Source organism: Pleurodeles waltl, chromosome 2_1, assembly GCF_031143425.1.
Source record: "Pleurodeles waltl isolate 20211129_DDA chromosome 2_1, aPleWal1.hap1.20221129, whole genome shotgun sequence".
Taxonomy (NCBI): domain Eukaryota; kingdom Metazoa; phylum Chordata; class Amphibia; order Caudata; family Salamandridae; genus Pleurodeles; species Pleurodeles waltl.
Window position 1 is genome coordinate 110,871,713 of NC_090438.1, and position 20,025 is coordinate 110,891,737.

Genomic DNA, 20,025 nt, shown 5'->3' on the forward strand with positions numbered 1-20,025 from the left:
GCTAAACCTCTGAAAAAGCCCCGAAAGGGATGCGTTTGTTGAGGGAAATGTGTTGTAGGAGCTTAAAGGCCAATGATGACACTGGAGAATGGCTTTCAATAAAACATTCCAGTGCAGAACCTGCTTTCTCACCAAACAGGTGAGACCCATCAAACAGCATACGCATGAGGAAGGCCTGGACAACCCCTGAAACACCATTAGATCTCATTCAAATGTGGCAGCAGAGGACCATGCCAGTACCAACTACTCATCCTAAGCAATCAGCAGTAGCCAAGCAAGACCAAATTACATATTTAGCACCACCCTGGCCATCATGAATGGTTTATGCCAGGAGGACAGAAGGTCTTTAGAGACATCATGCTGATCATGTCCCAAAAGGAGCGCATATATCGGCAGAGTTACCTGGTTTTGACCTACCTCAATGCTAAGCTATTTAAGGAGGACATATGTTTCCAGACTGCTTCAATCCTTTTCAACTCTGTTCGGGGGAGTCATATGAAAAAGGTTGCCATTCACTTTGCTGGTACAAGTTTGAACCACCAAACTCTCAGATGTAGGATCCTAAGTCATAAAATCACCTGCCACTAGCCTGTGGAGTCTGGCAATCTCCCTGTTAAACTGTTTGACATGAACAAGTTTTTTTCCATATGCCTATCAAAGTAACAGCCAAGAACTCTTTAAAAAGGCAACAAGGGGGTCCTAGGAAGCCTTCTCAGGTTGCAGAACGTTTGTCAGGATGCTAGTTTTGACCTCGACAGAGGGGCATTGTAGGTCCAAGATATCTGTTGAAGGTCTAATGACCACAGTGCAGGAAGCTCTCTCTTCAGTTTGCGGTCCAGGGGAGAAAACAATTCTGTATCGGGGATGTATCAAGCCCACTCTCCTCCTGCAAGGCATGCTGAACTATCCTCATCTTAGTTTGGTGGTGAAGGGGGGGTAACACATCTCCATCTTTAGCACTGTCATATGCAAATGGCTGGAGGCTCTGATCGGAGTCTGAACCAAAAAATGGTAGGTCACCCAAGGGCTCCTCTATGGTAGGGGAAGAGTTTTGACAGAATCAGTTGGAAGGGGACACAGCATGTAGAGTCCAGATGGGAGTCTGAAATGGGTGTGGCTCAGAGTCAGACGCAGAAATCTGTATAGGGTCGTTCTCCAGTGGCATCGATGTCGAAGGAGCTGGTGGCAATTTTGGAACCAGACTTAAGTTGGTACCAATGTCTGTGTGGAACTGGACGCAGAGAGACACAGATGGCGCAGATGATGGATCCACCATCGGTAACCAGACAGGAGGCTCCTGAGGATCAATGGGCTCAAAGGAGACAGTGCTGAAGATAGATTTCAATGGTGGTTACCCAACAGGAGGCCCCTGCAGATCTCAGGGACCAGATGTCAAAGATGTGCAACATGGTCTTCCTGAAGGCCTCCATCTGTTGCAGCATCACTGATGACCTGGGTGATTCGGGGTGCATTGAGATCAATAGCCCAATTAGCTACTCTAAGAACTGTGAGAGAGAATTAGTGGCACCCTGACACACCCACAACTTCTCTGGAGATAGGATAATGGGACAGGGATGAGTCCTGCTTGGCTTTTTTGCGTTTCATCTTTGACTCAGATTTGTACTTACCTGAAGACTTCCAGCACGACGAGAACCTTTTTTCGGTAACAACCTCAGGACCTGGGTCTGTTCTTTTAACTTCAAATGGGAGCAGGAATTGCACGGTTTCTTCTGGTGTTTGGTGACGTACAGCTTCACTTCACTGTCCTGGATCACCTTTTGGTTCATGAGGGAGATTTCCTCACATGGTTTGGAATTGTTGCCTGTGCCCAAACACCAAAGGTACCTGGCAGGGGTCCATCCCAGGCATCTGTTTGCGACACTCCCTGCATGGTTTAAACTCTGCAGACTTCGGAGGGGACCTAGTTCGACTGTACACTGGTTTTCATTTTGGCAACAAACAAAAAAAAAAGATTGTCAAACGACAAAGAAAAGGGAGATCAGAGTTCCTGATCCACATCTGAAGGCACAGAAAGCAAGGAATGGATGTGAGCATACAGGAATAGCGAACCAATACTGGCTCCTCTCTGTCACTTCTAGGGCGGAACTAAGTCAATGCAGGGCTGCAGGGCACCACCTATGGATGCACAAGAGCCATACTGTGAAATGATTCAGCATCCAGTTTGACACCTGGGGATTATTCTACAAGCGTGAAATCTGCAGTTAGAAGTATCCATCAGAAGTTAAGGGTTACAATTGAAAGAAATACTTTTGTAACACTGTAAATGTGGTGATTTAATGACGGTGGGTCGGAAAGCAAGATAACATACAAAGGGTTAAAAGAGGCAAGTACAATGAAATAACACCAAGCTGTTGGAGAGAGTTCACAAGTTTATTATTCCACTCAATCAAAATATTAACACATCTTTCTACTAAAATGAGTTTTTGATTTCAATAATTCTGAGATGACTGGCTGCCAAGAAACAAAACACTTAAGTGGTGCTTCAAAAAGATAAGAAGCGTCCTCGCAGTCTGGTGACTTCAGTTGGACCCTATGTTCAGCTGTACTTGTATACCAATGACATAATTTTATATTTTGCTTCCACTCACATACAACTACAGCTAGGACAACTACAAGAGGTACCTATAGCGCAATTGTCTAACAGACATTTTAAAGATATGAAACATTCAAGATTCACTTTGGTAACCCTTCCATCTCTGCTGCAGTGGAGGGTACAGAAAAGTCCATTTTGAAATTAAACTTTAGTTCCAGTTGAAGTCGCTTACATGATTGATGATCTTAAAAGCTTCACCAGTTAGATATGCATTATATGCGCTGTACTTTTATAGACATTAAATGACAATCAAAGGAAGGTTCCATGTCACATTGACATTTTCAAGATTAATTCTGTTTTCAAAGCACAGAGGTTTGTGCATATTCATTATGGTATAGTTTTAATTTTCATAGATTTTTGTTTCAATTTTTCTTTTCCTAGTAGAGTATGGTACAATCATATATACACGCTAACTAGATTGACTGCAAATATCCAACAATGGCTTTGCAGTGTGTGCTTGCACAAATAATTGCACATGCCTCATCACGCTACCCAAAGACCCTAAAGATTTTGCAATTTAAACTCAGGCTGCTCTTCATACGAGCTACATAGAGTTACTATTCTACTGGAATAAGCCTTCAAAGATTTATCTGTACAGTTCAACTATTTAACAGATTAAGGTAAGCTTATACGATACCTTAAAATTTGGGATCCCTATCCAGGGCAGAAACATATAGGCGGGTAAGTCTTTCCACTTGCCGACTATGGTTACTCAGCTACTAATCTTTTTACTTTCCTGTGTTGTCAATAACTATTAAGAATACAAATAGATTTCGGACCCGCATGGGGTGTGCTTGGAATTTTAATAAGTGTTTAAGCATAATACAGTACTTTGATAGGAGATCCTAGTTTTAAGTAATGAGCACCAACTCCGATTTCATAATCACTCTCCAGAAATCCTCCTCGGAAAAAATGTAAATAATGGAATGAGAATTGAGTGATCAATAGCCTTCTCATGAGACGGAGCCATCACAAAGAACTGGTCTTGAACAGTCCCTGCACTACAATGAGTTCCTAAGTGGTGGAGCTTCATGTTTATTTCTAAGGAGTAACACAGTTTTATTCAGTAAGAAACTGTTCTGCGAATTTGCCCACTTTCATTTGGTCCTTTTTAACTTTGCCCTCTTAAGAAACAAGAGTAAGGCTATTTGATCACTTTGTTATTCAGTCATAGTTACCTACTTCCCTTAAAAAGGCAAAATAAATGTACCCTTAGAATGATCACTTGCATAAAAAGAACAGAAAATGATTACTTTATTGTGGCAAAATGTTCTGTAATAATGCACAGTGCACACAGGAATATTTCTGACTGGGAACATCACTTAAATATATCCTAGAAAATAAATTTGACTCATACTAAATTTGTTACTTTAGTTGTAGGGTAACTTACCAAGGCTGCTAAAGACCAGACATTCTTGTTGTAGAGGAAATCCAGGTTGCTTCGCCTAAGATACACAAGTCCACCAATCACAGCAAGCAGCAAACCCAACATCAAAGGTCCAGCATAATTGGGAGGCCTTATCACTCGAATCTAACAGAACAATAATATTTTAACTCCCTTTCATATTGTGCTAGTTAAAGAAGAATTAAACTCAAACAATACATGTATTAGTTTTTAGTTAAATCATTCAGTCAGAGAAAATAACAAATCAGTTCACTGTTGTCAGCATTTATCAAGGTGAAAATCTAAGCCAATAGTGTATTCACTTGAAAAAAGCGAGCCTTTGTATACAGGTTGCAGTACACGCTGTGATGTTTTGTTTAAATCTTTATTATTATTATAATTCCAGTTTGCAGAATGCCATCAAAAGGAAGGAAACATGACACCTCTTAATGCTACTAAACCAGCACAGATAACCTCTACAGATGCACTTTCCTGCACATAACAGATGTCAAGCTGATGGATCCCAAAACACTCATTCACTTGTTTTCTTTCATGAGTATGTGCAACAGGGAGGCCGATTCATAAAGCTAAATTGCCATCAGTAAATCTACTTCTACACCTAGGTATAAATCTCCACTTGTTTGTTATTCACCATTTCCGAATGAAGATTTACACCCAGGCATAGACTTACATGTCACTACTACTTATGAGTGGGAGGAGCCTGTTACAACCCATTTTATGACTTTAAAAATACAATTCGTACATGTGTGTGGCGCTCTATGCCACCAGGGTGGGAGATCTCTGTGTGGGGAAAACATTGAGGAAATTATTAAAGTTTAAAAGAAAAATGACACCATTTTACTGTTTATGTGAAAGACATTTTATATATTAAGTTAATTTATAATAATACATTTTGTTATTTTGCAACTTGGTTAAAACTGATGTTTTTAATTATGTTTTATAATTAAAAAAAATATATAAAAAAAATAACTGAACAATTTTAACTTAATTTAAGGCCTCATTACGACCTTGGCGGAGGGGATTACTCCGTCTCAAACGGGACGGATATCCCGCCCGCCGTATTACAAGTTCCATTCTGTTCTATGGAACTTGCAAACAGCGGATGGGTTGTACATCACTTTTGGGACGGAGTAATCCCCTCTGCCAAAGTCGTAATCAGGCCCTAAATGTACAATAATGAGATTAAATCAATATGCACGTTTAAATCTCATCACTAAAATCAAATATATAGAGATTCTAAATTAGGAATTAATTTCGTTAACTCAACAATAATTCCCATGGGGTCTTAGTTTAATCCCCAGCCTCCACTATTTTCTTTGGAAGTGTTGTAATACCTGTAGTTAGCCATGTGCAGTGCTCGACTTAATCCAAAACTGAGCTGGATTAGGTTTCAGCCTCTTATCAGCACCTTTAAGTGCGTGTTTTGCAAACTGCAATGTTCCTATTTATTTATCTTTATTTATCCATTAGCATGTGCCCCCCAACCCCTCCTTAGTTATTCATTAATCCCACCCATGCAGTAGGTATTATTCCCCATTTTTCCATCACTCCCTCTACTGTCACCCACATTTATTACACAAATGTACACCTACATGTGCAGAAATCCCTGACATTATCATGGAGATATCTCCACAGAAAAGACAGGAAAGGGGGAGATTGCCATCATATGTTTGTAAATTGCTTTTTGTTAGTAAACAGTACTACTTGAGTACAACTTTAATTACTCCAAAATGCGGTTTGCAATTTCTGCCCTTAGGCCTGGAAATTCGAGTAAACTCAGACTACATATATCTTGTTCAAGAAAAATCTTTGAAAATCGGATCCCTAACTTTACAACTAATCCTTGTAACCTCTCAACACAATTTCACAGAAGTGTATAAAATAGGCTATTCCCCAGAATCATGAGTGTAACAATAAGACTAAGCAATACCATAATTAATCACAACGTAGTGAAACATAAAAAGCACTCCAGCCTGCTCCTGAATCAAACAGGGAGAACAATGCTTCAAAAATGAATAGGTAGTCCACCAGGTACTCTTGAACTCCCAATTTGAGTCTATCTTGTTTTATTGACTGTATTTTGAAATACTGTTTTGAATCTTGTCTCTACGCATATATTACTTCATGCCATCAACACTTTCCCCGGCCCCCTCAGTTGGGTGCCTCTATCATGCTGATTATATTTTAGAGACTGCACGCCCACAGCCCTGTGCCGGACATTCTCCTACGTCGTCCATGACACTTATGGTTTTATTATTCAATGGTCTTGAGTGCTCGTCAGTTCTTTGATGTTGAAGGAACAAGTTTTGAAGAAGAAAATCAGATACCTAACCTGTGTATTTTTAGTGCGAAGAGGACCTCAAAGCACAAACGTATGTGAAAGCAATAATTTGGCTAGCAGTACTGATGTTTTTCACAAGCATCATAATGCTTCAGCCACCATTCAGGTCAACAATAAATGTAATGCAAAGTGGTGGGCAAATACGTTACCAATGTGTTTTAATATGCATTATTCTAGCAACAGGCCCATATTCTTACACTAGTCAGAATATTGATTTTAAGACTTGAGACTTTGAAGATTCCACTGAAATTTCTTATTTCTCACATGTTGCATAAATGTGCTAGTCACAGAATTCTCTCCTGAACAACTTTCTTGGTATTCAGAGTGGTAAATTCTAAAATAAAATTGGGGGGGCTGGGGGCAGAGGGGAGTAGAAGGACAAATGTATTTCTTCAAATAGAGAACTGTACTATATTGTTAACTGCATAGATGTTCTACCTTTGTATGTCTTTACCTGCAGCCGCATAACTCACTTTCAACTACTCTATGCATAAGCAACTTTATACTTTAACATGGCCAACACGGATTCCCCCATGTGAGCTGCTTTATGGGAAATCCTTGATAGTTTCTAGGTCTTAAAAATTAAGGTTCACCATACTGCAACACAAACAGGCCAACTGATGAGGTAGGGGCATCTCAGTCACTTTGCCTTCAAATGTACTCAAAGTGGCTGCTTTTACTAACGGTTCCTACATTTCATACTCGGTCAATACAGGCAATATTTGCACCCCTGGTTCTCAAAATGTCTTGGCAACCTCTTACAGGTCTCTTTATCAAGAGTCATAACCTACCAAGCGTCATAACCCACCACAGTGAAAATCTAAGGACAGTTCGCTCACAGAAAAGATACACCTTCCTGCAAAGGAAGAGGTGGGAAGACAAGCAGAATTGTATAATATAGGCTGATGTAAGGCACATTTGCTTCCAAATATATTCCGGTTGTCTGACAGTCGCTTGACATCAGACAGGAGTCAGTTTCTTCAGCCCAGGCAATCTGCTGTCAACCTTGCCTCAGTCTTACTTTTCTATAACAATTTAGCTACAGCAGAGCTTCAGCTACCAATCATCATGTTACTTGCTGAAGGTACTTACTGTAAAGTTTATTATAATGGTTGGGAGTTAACAGAAAGCATGTCTGGCCATGCCCACTTGCTTTAGCGTCCAAAGAACACAAAAAGCATTCAATAAAATTGGGCTTTTATAGACTGTCTGCGGCATCTATTTCTAAACCTACTTCATGATCCAGCCAAAAATAGGCTAGCCTTGTGCGTGCTTCGCCTCACCATCCCAAAAATAAAAGGATCTCACATGCCCCCAAATGATAAGCTATTTTAAGAATCTGATTGTGGAGTCCATTATAGAAACCAAGATAATTAGAACAAAAGTATATTTGCCTAAAATCGTTTTGATACATTTTAAAATTAGTATCCAAGAAAGTAAAATATTGTGTTGGTACTTACATTGACATCGGTCCGATCAGCTATCCAGCGTGAAAGCTGTTCTGCAGCAAATCCTCGCACCTGCAGCTCATATGTGTCCCCCTTCTTGGGCTTCCCTTTTGCAGGAAAATGGATAAATGTTGGTGCTGAATTCATATTTAACTATGAAAAGAAGGTCACAAGTGGTCTAAATGTGAAGTAATCTTTTTTTTTTTTTTTTTACTTTATTTATAATTTTGTATTAAACAGGTCACTGACAGTACAAACAATTTCAATGGGAAGTACATGTATGATGTGTTGTCATTTGAGCATTCATTAAATGCCGCGAAGCATCGGACGGTATAGTAGTATTATTGTAGGCGATTTGGGAGATGTAAAAAAATATATATATATTCTGACCATAGAGGTATAGGCTACTTCAACAACGGTGTCATATAGGTCTGATGGTACATAACAAGCAGTGACGGAACAAAACCAGAGAGCATCAAAGATACATGTCTGATATAACAGCGGTCTCTCTAGTCCGAATCAGGATTCTCTTGCAGTAATAAGTAATCTGTAAGTGGTTGCCATATGCCGCGGGTCGGGAAGAGGCAGGTTGAAGCGTATATTTCACTGATGGTCTCACAGTGCCATGTGGAGTAATCTTGCACTGTCATTTCCTTCTTGAACCTCCATCATGCCAGTATGAATGACATCACAAGGGGTTTAAGCAAAGAAATGGATGTCGAATATGCACAAAACTAAATTACAAAGCACAGATTATCGTGGTTTAAGAAATATTCATTCTTGGAAATGAAACAAATAGCTGGTAACTGAAGTCCTACCTCTCACAAAGTTCACTAAATAGGCCTCTGTCCCATGTGTCACTATGAAACAAAGCTACCCATTAGTTCCACAAACCTCAACAGCTTCTTACATGAAACCTATGTACAACTACTGAATCTATAAAAAGATAACACTGATTTAAAAACTTTGCATTCGTCACTTTGATAACATGTCTCTCCAACCCTTGTTTGGTATACTCAAAAAAGAAAGAATTATTTTTGATATAAAACAAAGTATGGAAGAATATTTTCTGTTGAAATTTTTGAAGTAAAGGTTGTGAACCGTTCGGGGGGGGGGGGGAGGGAGCAGGTGAGGGGGAAATGACTAAAAAGATGCACAACAAACTCAATGCATACTCATCATCCTGTGTATTTTCTCTTACTTTCAGCTTGTCACTTGAATAATGATGAAATTAACTTCACTGCGTCCCAGGGGCACCACCAAAACCAAGAACAAGATCTAGACCCATCATCGCCTGTGTTCTTAACTTCAGAGACCACAACGCAATCCAGAGGGTGGCACACCGAAATGGTCCCATTCAATTTGAAAATAAGATCATGCTGTTTCCCAGATTACACCTAAAAAGTACAAGCCGAAAGACTATAGTTTGCCAGTGTGAAAGCAGTGCTGTGCTTAAGGGATCCAAAGTACATTATGATGCTTCCTGGAAAAAGCTGTGGGCCTTGTCATAAGGGATCATGGTTCTTTATGATGCCAGAAGAGACCTAGGAATGGCTGGAGGGATGTGGGAAAGTTGAAGGCAAAAACAATGTGCAATACAAGGACCACAGTATGAGGATGCCATGAAAGGGAGCTGAGATTGGTGGTGTGGCTGGTTGGTGCTGGCTATGAAGAATCAATCTGAGGCAAAGTCACACCAGCCCTGAAGACTCTTTGCTGGAGCATGGAGCATGATGCACCACAAATGCAGGAGAATGCCAAAGGCACGAGGTAAGCAACCAGACACACCCAGAAAGACCATTATCTCCCCATTCTAGATGGAGTAAGAGAACAATCAACACTGTCATTGTAAAACAAAAGTTTGATGTTCGGTCTCAGGGGGAGCAACAGTTATTTTAGGCATTGGGGAAGCATGTAGTTTTAAACTACCGGCACAAGGCTGGGGGAGAAATTCATGGTAGGTATGCAAATTTGTATTAGCAGGTACACAAGGAAAAGGCATCAGGGGAGAAAGTAGAGAAGATTACAGAAAGCACAGCCAATCACCACACCGCTAACAATAGGAGTTCAGGGGGAGGCTTTCATGTATTGATTTGGAAAGTCAACGCCCAGATGAACAAAGGGGTGGTAATGACATTTCTGATCAAACACAATCCTGATATAGTACTCCTGCAGACGATCCACTTTGTAGGCAATAACTGGGTTCCTGGCCGAGAAACAAGGATCTGGCACACTCAGTGTTTACATCTAACTCACTGGGGGAGGAAAAGGGCAGTGGGGGCTGTTGAAATGATGCCCATAAATCATTTCTATAATTAGTATGTCAGACTTGGACAGGTTTGGAGAGCTGCTATGCAGCGGTTAGTGGAATGAGAAGAGCATTATATTAGCTTATCGGTTCTTCCCCATTTACTACAGAATAATTGTCTACGTTTCCAGAGGGAAATGGATACTACAGTCTCCGGATGCACTCCCAATTACTGGGTGAGGTCAACTTAACAATGCAGAGAGGAGCTGAATAGAGTCACCACAAACAGACGTGTATGGAAGATAAGTGGTTATACAACTTCATGAAAGCCCCGGGGCTGATGGATTTACAGTAGAAGGTACACCCCGCCACACAACAGAAATCATATGTTTCTAACTGTATGAAATAATTATCCAGTCGGGACTATATTCTTGTGCTACTGACCCAATGGGGAGATATACAGGGACACATACTGCTTGCAAAAGGGAATATTGGATCATTATCCACTAGGCTTGAAACCTCAGCTGGCAGGAAACCAATGGTTTGGAGACTGGACCCATGGGGGTTGAAAAACCACAAAATGTTTGACACAGGTGACAGATTTAGTTACTAGAAACTGAAGGGACGGTGCAGTAAGGGTGACCATCTGGGAGACATATAAAACTGTCATTAGCTGGTAACTCATATTCACCATGACAGGAAAGAGACTTAAAGCATCAACTGATGGGATGGGGATGGCGCAACCTTAAGATCCAGAGGCAGACCTGTGAAACCAGGTAGCGTTGGCTACGAATAAAGATGGCTGGTGGAGAGGAAGGAGAGGGCATTCTATTGGATAAACCAACATAGACTAATAGGATTGGGCAACAAAGCTGGCAAGCTTTTAGCATGGCTGACAGAAGGGGAGTCAAGTCCGAGATGGATCAAAACCAAAACAAGCGGGGTAGTATAATCAGCAGAAGGGATAGCGCAGGCATTTGTAGAGTACCTCTAACAGCTACACCAAACAAGATTGGGATGCTTCATTAAAGATTTGGGGACATTTAGAAGGGACATCCCGACCCTCCCTCCCCCTGTCCCAAGAAGACAGGGAACTATTCCACTTCTATTTTTTGATCGAAGAACTTATAGAAGCAATTAAGCAACTTAAAAGTGGGAAAACGCCTAGGGCCTAATCATTTACTGCCAGAAATCTTTAATTGGCCAAGTAGCAAGTTGGGAGGAGTGGCCTCTTAGATGCATGTTATACAACATGAGAAGAGAGAGGAGCCTACCATGACAGCAATCCAGTTGTCTGCACAACTTAAAGGTTAAACAAATGGCAGTGGACCAATCAGGATTTATGCTGCATAGATCCATGCACCACAATCTCAAGGTCTTGCATGACTGCCTGGCAAGACTGAATAAAACACAAGAGTTAGCAATGTTACTGGCTCTGGGCACCAAAAAGGCATTTGACTCCCTGGAATGGCCTTACTTGCAGGTGGTTCCAGGGACAATGGACTTCATACATGCGTTTTTGGCCTGGGTTGAGCTTTTGCATACGATTCAGGTTGTGAGAGTTTGGTTTAATGGCACTATATTAATGGAATTTCAATTGGGCTGGGCCACAATCTACAGATGCTGCCCGTCCCCTCCTGTCTGAGGAACTACAAAAACTGTTTGAGTTGACAGAGTCAGAAGTACAAGTATATGCAGGTAAAACATGCACAGACTAAATACAAAAAAAAAAAAACAATTGTTGCCGATCCCCTTCCATAAATACACCATGTTACAAATAAAGAGCATACGTGTTGACTCACCTCCTCCACCACCACACGTGCTCGCCAGCTCCATAACCTACTCGGAGGTGAGTCAACGCGTGTGCTACAGAGGTTAAAAGAGATACAAGAGCCCGAGACTGCCCAAAACAAATTGCGACTTGCCCCCTCCCCCACACCACCACCACCTTTTCTCCAGATGATCATCTAAGAGGTCCACCACCATTTATGCTAAATGTGAAAGAGCATCATCGCGCTCTGTGGTCGAGTGAAGCGGACTGCGCTGGATGGCAATCTGAACCATTCCGATGGGAACCCCTGCCCTCAGCCCTGGACTTTCGCACTTTTTAGAAATACTAGATAATTTAATCCAGAATAGTGGTAAACTGCTAAGAACATGGTTCGGAGGCCACTGATCAGGCCTCTCATTCATACATGAACGATCAGAGTTTTCCCTGAACAAGATGCTACATATGCAATTGCGTCACTGAGGAGGTGCGATGTGATGTTTGGCTCGAATACAAGAAGAATTCCATTGGGATAAAGTTTAGGACTGATCCTAATTCAAAAGAAGCAGGTACTTCCCTCGCCGATAGTCCTGATGAGGCCCGTGATTTGAGGGGGCCGAAACGCGTCGACCTTTTGTACTTAAGGAAAGGTTGCGAGGAATTTCATATACTACCTATAAGGATATCTTAGGTTACACATCTTTCTTCAAACGTGTATCAAAATAATGGCGATATAGAGATGTGTGCATAATGCAACCATCTCTCAGATGTGGATTAACATTGAAAGTATTGTTTATAACCACATTGCTTTGAAATGAGGAGATGATCGAAGAACTATATGTTTTACGGATGTTTTTTCATTTTTTGTTTGTATATGTATTTATGTTTATAATATGTTTTATAATGTTTATAGGCTATTCTTACGTCTGATTTACAGTTTCATTTTTTATATTGATGATTGCATTTTTCCCTACTATTATAAAACTTGTTATTTTTTGCTTGATTACATCCCCTAAGGCAGCTATAGTTTTCTGCCTTTCCTAGTTTTAACAATCGGGTCCTTTTATAATATGCATAATGTCTTATTTTAAATTGTATGAACCAGAGTCCTGCTCTGATTGCCCCGGTATAGTGGGGTTAATAGGGTAGACCACTTTTTGTTCCTTAGGGGATGTAATCAAGCAGACGTGCTAGTTTTATACACTGTGGGGCTGTATCCCCTAAGGCAGCTATAGTTTTCTGCCCTGCCTAGTTTTAACATTCTGGTCCTTTTATCATATACGTAATGTCTTATTTTAAATTGTATGAACCGGGATCCTGCTAGGATTGCCCAGGTATAGTGGGGTTAATAGGGTAGACCCCTTTATGTTCATTAGGGGATGTAACCAAGCAGACGTGCTGGTTCATATACTGTGGGGCTGTCTGCAAATACAGTGGTTTTGGACAAGAGTGGTCAACAGATCTTGAGTGTAACAGGAGAGAAACTAGACCTATCTGCATACTAAGCACACTTAGGGCTAGGGAGAGACCAAGTGCAATCAAAATATACCTTGTTGTTTTATAATACAGCATTAATGGTGGCAAGAAGAGACACTATGAGACTGTGGGGGAGCTAGTCCACCCTGTCTCTTCAACAATGGGCCATGAATATTGAGTTGCTTATGCAAGTAGAAGAAACATTGTATTAAATGTGGGCTGCCTACAGAAATTCATCAAGATTTGAGGCCCTTGGACAGAATTTCAGGGTGATGTTTGAGTGCAAGAAGAAAGGGGGAGGACATGACTAACTGGTTAATTAGTTTATGGTCAAACAGAGAAGCAGCATGATGGTATGGCTGGAAGGGTGCCACGACTAAGAGAGTGTATAAGTAAAGATTATTGAAAACGTTGATTTAATATCTGCAAACACAAAAACCGATGCAAGGATACTTGTGAACATTAGAGACTATCTTTTGTCATTTTTGTTTAAAAACTAATAAAAATATATTAAGAGAAATTAAAATTGCATTGTATTGAAAACAAGGTCATGAAAAAAAAAAAAAAGGAAATAGTGTCCCCTCTATTCAAAATCTTTCTAATACCCTTCCCAAACCTGACTACATCATTCAACCTCACTGGTTACAACTATGCAGATGTCACACTATTTACTCTGAAATGTAATGGCACAAAAACCTCTACAACTCAAAACTTGACAACTGCCTTTCCGCCATTAACACATGAATGATGAGCAAACACCTAAAGCTCAACATGGCAAACACAGAAATCATGACCGTGGGACAGTGACAAAAATACCAGTCATATGGCCCAAGTAACATGAGCCCTTCCAACAACATCAAGAGAAGTCAGTAACTAGTGGTAACCATAGATTCAGACCTATCTTTGATACCACAGCCTATATCTCGCAAGACAAAAACACAGTTTCCCATGGGGTCAAATTCAACCTGCGATACTCCGTCATGATTAAATCATTAAGTTACACTGGGAATTTTGACCAAATCAAACATTAATTATTCATGATATAGTTTATTATGTGTGTCAAACAATAGCCCCGTCTGTAGTTCTGTGCAATTCGAATACTAGTCATTCTCCAGTAGTAGTAATAGTTCTTTATTTGAATGTAAAAATAAAAGCATAAAGAACACAGCAATCATAAATGAGTTCACGACCTAACGGACTTGCTAACAATGCTGGCATTAGATTAAAAATGATATCAAATGTAAAAATTGCGTCTTAAAGTAGATACCTCAAATGAATAAAGTGCATAACAGAGGCAGTGCAATGGCTGGAGTGTTGAAGTGTTCAATTTGTTATAAAGTGCTGTCGAAGTTCTAAAACACTGAAAAACCAAGACCACTGAGGTACAAAGTCAATTGATACTCTTGTCATACAGGATCCAAACTGTAAAATGAATTGATGGAGAGATGAAGGGTAACAGTTCAAGAAAAAAAAGAGCAAAAGAATACAAAACAAGCATGATTACCTATGAATTCCAAACAACAAAACCCCGTGTCTAGGGTCCACTATGTTATTTTGCAAAGGAGCAGAAATGCAATAAATGCATGTACCACCAAATAATATCTTGTGATGCAAACGGAAAAAAAAAAATCATGAGGCAAGCATGGGCACAAAGGACATGTATAAAAAGAGTACAGGGACAATGGACACAAAAGCAAATAATGTTGCTGTAAAGGGAAACGTCTGAGTTGCCTTGTGAGTTGGTGCAAAGGCCATAAGCCAAATTAAGGTCAGGCCTCTCGAAGCTTAATAGTGCTACTCAGAAAGCACCCGACATTCCCTCAGGTATAAACATCTTTTAGCATCAGAAGGTACAGCAGTGAGGTATTCACTTGTTTAAAATTTAGAACCTTTAAAATCAGGAGTAAAAATCCTATTCAGTGTCTAGGTAAAACCATCAGACAAGAACAGAAATGTTCATTGTTTATAGCACTTTGTGCATTTCAAAAGGTCATTCACATCGCTCCACAGACTCAGAAGTCATTTAAATAATTGTCAGTCCGTTTTCTGTCCATTACGTGATTTTATCTGCCATTCATGCACAGTTAAGACATACTACATTTCATTTACTACTTAATATAAGAGCAAAAGAATCCTGCTGAAACGTTAAAATTAAGCAACAAGCAGGCTCGGGTGTGAATAAGTGATTAACTATCATTCCCAGAATCCAATATAAAAGGCTGTGATGTGAAAATGGTGGGCAAACAGCAGACGAAACCACTGGAAAAAGACAGTATTTTGAAACGCGTCGTGGGGTCCGATAGAAATCTATCTGCATGAAATAAGTGAAGTTGGATGAGTAAGCTTCCGGGAGTGCAGTGCTTCTTTGTTTTTCTTATATTCAAAGGGTCCTGGTCTTAACCCTTCGCCTGCACCAGCAGCCAGAGTGCGTCACTGCTCAAGACCGATTGAAGTGAAAAAAAAAAAAAAAAAAAAAAAAAAAAATGAAAATAAAAATAAATTGTATATATATATATATATATATATATATATATATATATATATATATATATATATATACATACATACACACACACACACACATACATATACATATATATATATATATACATACATACATACAGTCACCTTATATACTTACCATGCGTGGTGAAAGCATTGCATGGTAAATGCTGTTTTCCTAACAAGACCCCATGCCAGCAGATCTCCTTCACCACTTCCTTCTCCAACCATACCTGCTCAGGACCAAAACTTTTAACTTTGGATAACTCAGTGTAGTAACCCACTAAGTAGATTATGCTCATAACAAACACCATAAAGGGACCTGCAGAGCTGCTCAAAGCTGCCAGTCTACAGAAAACCATAAACTGTTGGTCTCTTTCCCACATCTTTTCATCCACCACACTGTTAAGTGCTGCGTCACATAACATGATAACCGTACCTCAGTGGTCATCAAGTGTGACACGGAAACATTTCCTACATAGGACCAAAAACAAAGACAACACCCCTCCAACCACAGACCCTACACATCGCACCTTGCTGCTCATGTGTACAAGAGATTCAGTGCGCCACATAGGCAAAGTAAGTGCTAGATAAATGCTGCAAAGCTGAACAACTGTTTTAGCAAGGACATAGTTTTGTCAGAAGGATTGGTTGTGTGGGGAGGGGGATGGAATGTCAGATTTTCCAACACTCACGTTGGCATATTGTTTTAAAATATATTACACGACAAGTGGGGTGCATGAGGGAGCTGAAGGGTCAGCAGACAAGGAGAAGATCACAGATTGGTAGGGGTACTAAGTGAGAAAATACAATATTTTTTACAAAATAAACAAAATCTTTGAAGACTTTCAAAACAGAGAGTGTGTGTGCATGTGCTTTTGTCTGTCTGTATGTAAAAATACCTCACAATAGGCGACTGAAAGCAACTGAACCCAACTATCTAAAAATACATTTGTTGGGGGGTGTCACACCTCAAACACACTCCTGAAGCTACACCCCTGTGTATTAGTCATATGAAACACTTACAAACCTATTCTCCCAGTAGAAGACCTCATAAAAGGCCAAACCCCGGTCCTTTCCCACCTCTCTGGAAGCAATTCCTTGCCCAAATGCATTACAGAGATCACCATGGCTACTCTGAAAGGCATCCATCATGTAGCAGTACGGCTCATTAAGGGGCTGAAGAAAATGGACCACATCACACGTGCACTAAAGGAACTGCCTGGGCTCCTCTTGCAAGTCCAGATCAGCTACATCACTTACAAGGTTATCTACAGAGAGACCAATCTATCTAGCTGACAAACAAACAATATCCAGACATCAACACCATAGGAGGAGTTCTGATATCCCCAGATTACAGACTACATACTGCAGGATGAAATAAACAAGCCTTCTCAACTGTGCCATTTACAAGACCATCAAGACCAACACCCCTGCCTGTGTTGAGGACAATCTCATCATCGCTGGTTGTTTTCAGCACACACATAGGGACAGGCAAGGAACCTTCAGGTTGCAGACTGTGTAAAGAAGAAAAAACAAGGCAGCAGTCTTGTTACATCTATGCACCTAGGATTTGGAACAACACCCCACATCCTTTAAGATATGTTTTTGCCATAGGAAACCCATATACATACTGACATTGACTCAATACCTCTCCACTGGAATTGGTGAGCAGATTACACTTTTCTAACCTTGAATTTCAGACGTCCCAGAGGTCTGAGGCATGCATATCAGACTCAGCTATCAAGTGTTTCTTTTTAAACAGTAAATCAAGCCCTTATTTTCATAGCAAACTGGTAATACAAATAAAGTCTTCTTTAGCTCATGCTTAAAGATGTCAACAAATACTTTTTTTTTTTAATATTCTCTTTATTGAATTTAAAACAATTCAAACATTTTGGAACTCCCCCCAACATTCAAGGGCACACAAGTCAAACACATATTTGGTACAAACATTTCCATCATGTAGCTCCAGTCGAAGCCAAGGATCAGCTGCTCGGACAGTATTGTTTCCCTGTTATCAGACCCAAAAGGCTCAAGATTCTCTTTGTCACATGTTAGGGACGCCTGGCCTCTATTCCATCTCTTTGGGTTATTTAGTCCTTCATCCCTCCATTCACTCTATGGGCCCCATATTTTTTCACTTTTAGGCTGGCAGCCCCTTGCCTGGTACACCAGTTCTTCAGCTCCCATGCACCAGTTTATACCTTCCTCTCAGTACCGCAGTGAGGGTGCAGTGGTTCCCCCCCCCCCCCCCCCCAACTTTTCAGTAGATCCCTGTGAGCCACCATCAGGGCGAGATTAGAGAAAAAGTGTATTGGTCCCACATTTACTCGCTCCATACTCCCAGTGTGACCGGGGGGGCTTGAGTTTTACCTTCTCACCTACAATCTCAGATTCTCTCCCACTTCCCCACCCAGTATGGCATCAGTTTTGGACAGTCCCATAGTGTGTGTATATCAGGGTGCCTTTCATATTGCATCCCCCGAGACATCGCCGCCTCGTGTCCGGCACAATGCGAAATAGGCGTGTCCAGATATAATATGCTATGTGGAGAATTTTTAACTGGATTAGGCGGAAACCGGCTCAAATCGTAATGTCTCTGGGATAACTGCATGCCTGGGTCCAGTCATAGTCCTCTATTCTGCCTAGGTCTCCCTCCCAGTTTTCCCACAATAGGTCCAGTGAGAGGAGACTATTTTGTAGTAACGTGGAGTATACGTGGGAAATCTTGTGACTTGTCAGAGTGGAATACAACACTCTACAATCCAGTGGGAACTCTTCCTCAATCTCACCTGGATTTCTCGAAAGATGGCGCTTTTGGGGAAGAGCAGGCCAATAAAAAGAAAGGACGTCTTGGAAGTGCAGAAACAAAGCCTGAAGACTGCCGTTTCATTCAGTGTCCGGAATAACAGACTTTGCCATGATAAACAGCATTTCTTATGGAGATACTCATCTTTGGAGTATCTGAAAGGTTCCCGTGACTTTACTGCTTAGTGAAATTTAGCTAGGAAACCATTACAAAAATGACTTGCAGGTGAAAAAAGTAATTTCACCTTCTCTTTATCACCTTGCACCCATCTAATAGCAGAAATAAATCAAGTAAATATAGTCAACGTTTTCCAAGCGATGTCATTATTCATACACCTATTCGTACCGCTGAAGCCAAAAGAAAATCTTTACACACAAAGCTTTAAGTCCTGGCTAGTAAACGGCAGAATAACGCACACCATGATCATAGAGAAAAATCTAAAGCTTAAAGTAATCCTTCAACAAATTAAAGAAACTGGCTTAACTGACATCAAGATGTGAATAAAAGGCAAAAAGGAAAAAAAAGGAAAATAAAATTTGATGGAAGGAAATAAGCACACTCTCTGGTTATAACCCACAGCATCATTACACCCTTAAGGGGAGAGACTGGAGGGTTTGGGAGTCAAGCAGATGGAAAGTTATCAAACCTCTTAAAGGTTAGACAGCTAATCTTCCCATGAGCAAACACTTCCTGGTTACAATTCCAAGGTATTTTGGGTACCTGCAGCCCAAAAAGCCTTTTCGCCACGAGTTCTTCACCTTGAAAAGCTTTGCATACTTACACTGGTGATCTGCATCGCTTTAACTCGACATGGTCTCTGCTTCCTGCATGTTAATTTTGTTTCTCCCTTTTGATTCCTGCTTTTGTTTACTCCCAGTTTCCTATACTTTACCTCTCACTGTTGTATTCTTGTTTGAAGCCTTTGTTCGCTTTTACTGTGTTTACCAGCTTTCAGCTGCTGCTGTTTACTACGTTTCTGCGATGCTGAAAAGGCTCTGAAAATTGTTCATCAACAGTCTAGCTCCTTTGGAGATTGATAAGCGGTATTCTGGTTGCTTTATTGCCATTCCGTTGAATGTTGTTGGTCTGTTAGTAATTATTTACATCTACTTTAGTGCGAAGACCAGCATACTTTTGCGCTAAAGTCCTGTCCTGTGCAAGAAAGATAGTTGTAAATATTCCATCACCAGAAAGCATTGTGTCTCTCTCTCTCTTCCCTAACCTCTATTTTCCCAAGGTTTATTCTACCAGTAGTAATTTCCTCTTCCATTGGGTTAGAGACTTGGGCTGGGTGAAGACGCTCATTGGTTTCACAGCTTGGTGTATCAAAATCTTGCCATTCTGCAACATATGTAGATTTGTACTTGCAAAACACTTTAAAAAAGTACAGTGAAAAACGATTTTTACAGCA

At 40.5% G+C, this 20,025-nt stretch overlaps 1 protein-coding gene across 1 annotated transcript in view; it reads right to left on the minus strand.

The window, feature by feature from the left end:
• Positions 1 to 20,025, minus strand: part of MAGT1 (magnesium transporter 1) — a 101,333-nt gene that overhangs the window by 60,569 nt on the left and 20,739 nt on the right. Inside the window, exons 4-5 of the mRNA XM_069211073.1 lie at positions 7,821 to 7,961; positions 4,005 to 4,145 (exon numbers count right to left, since the gene is read on the minus strand). Of these exons, the coding sequence (XP_069067174.1) occupies positions 4,005 to 4,145; positions 7,821 to 7,961 (282 nt within the window). The remainder of the gene's footprint in view (positions 1 to 4,004; positions 4,146 to 7,820; positions 7,962 to 20,025) is intronic.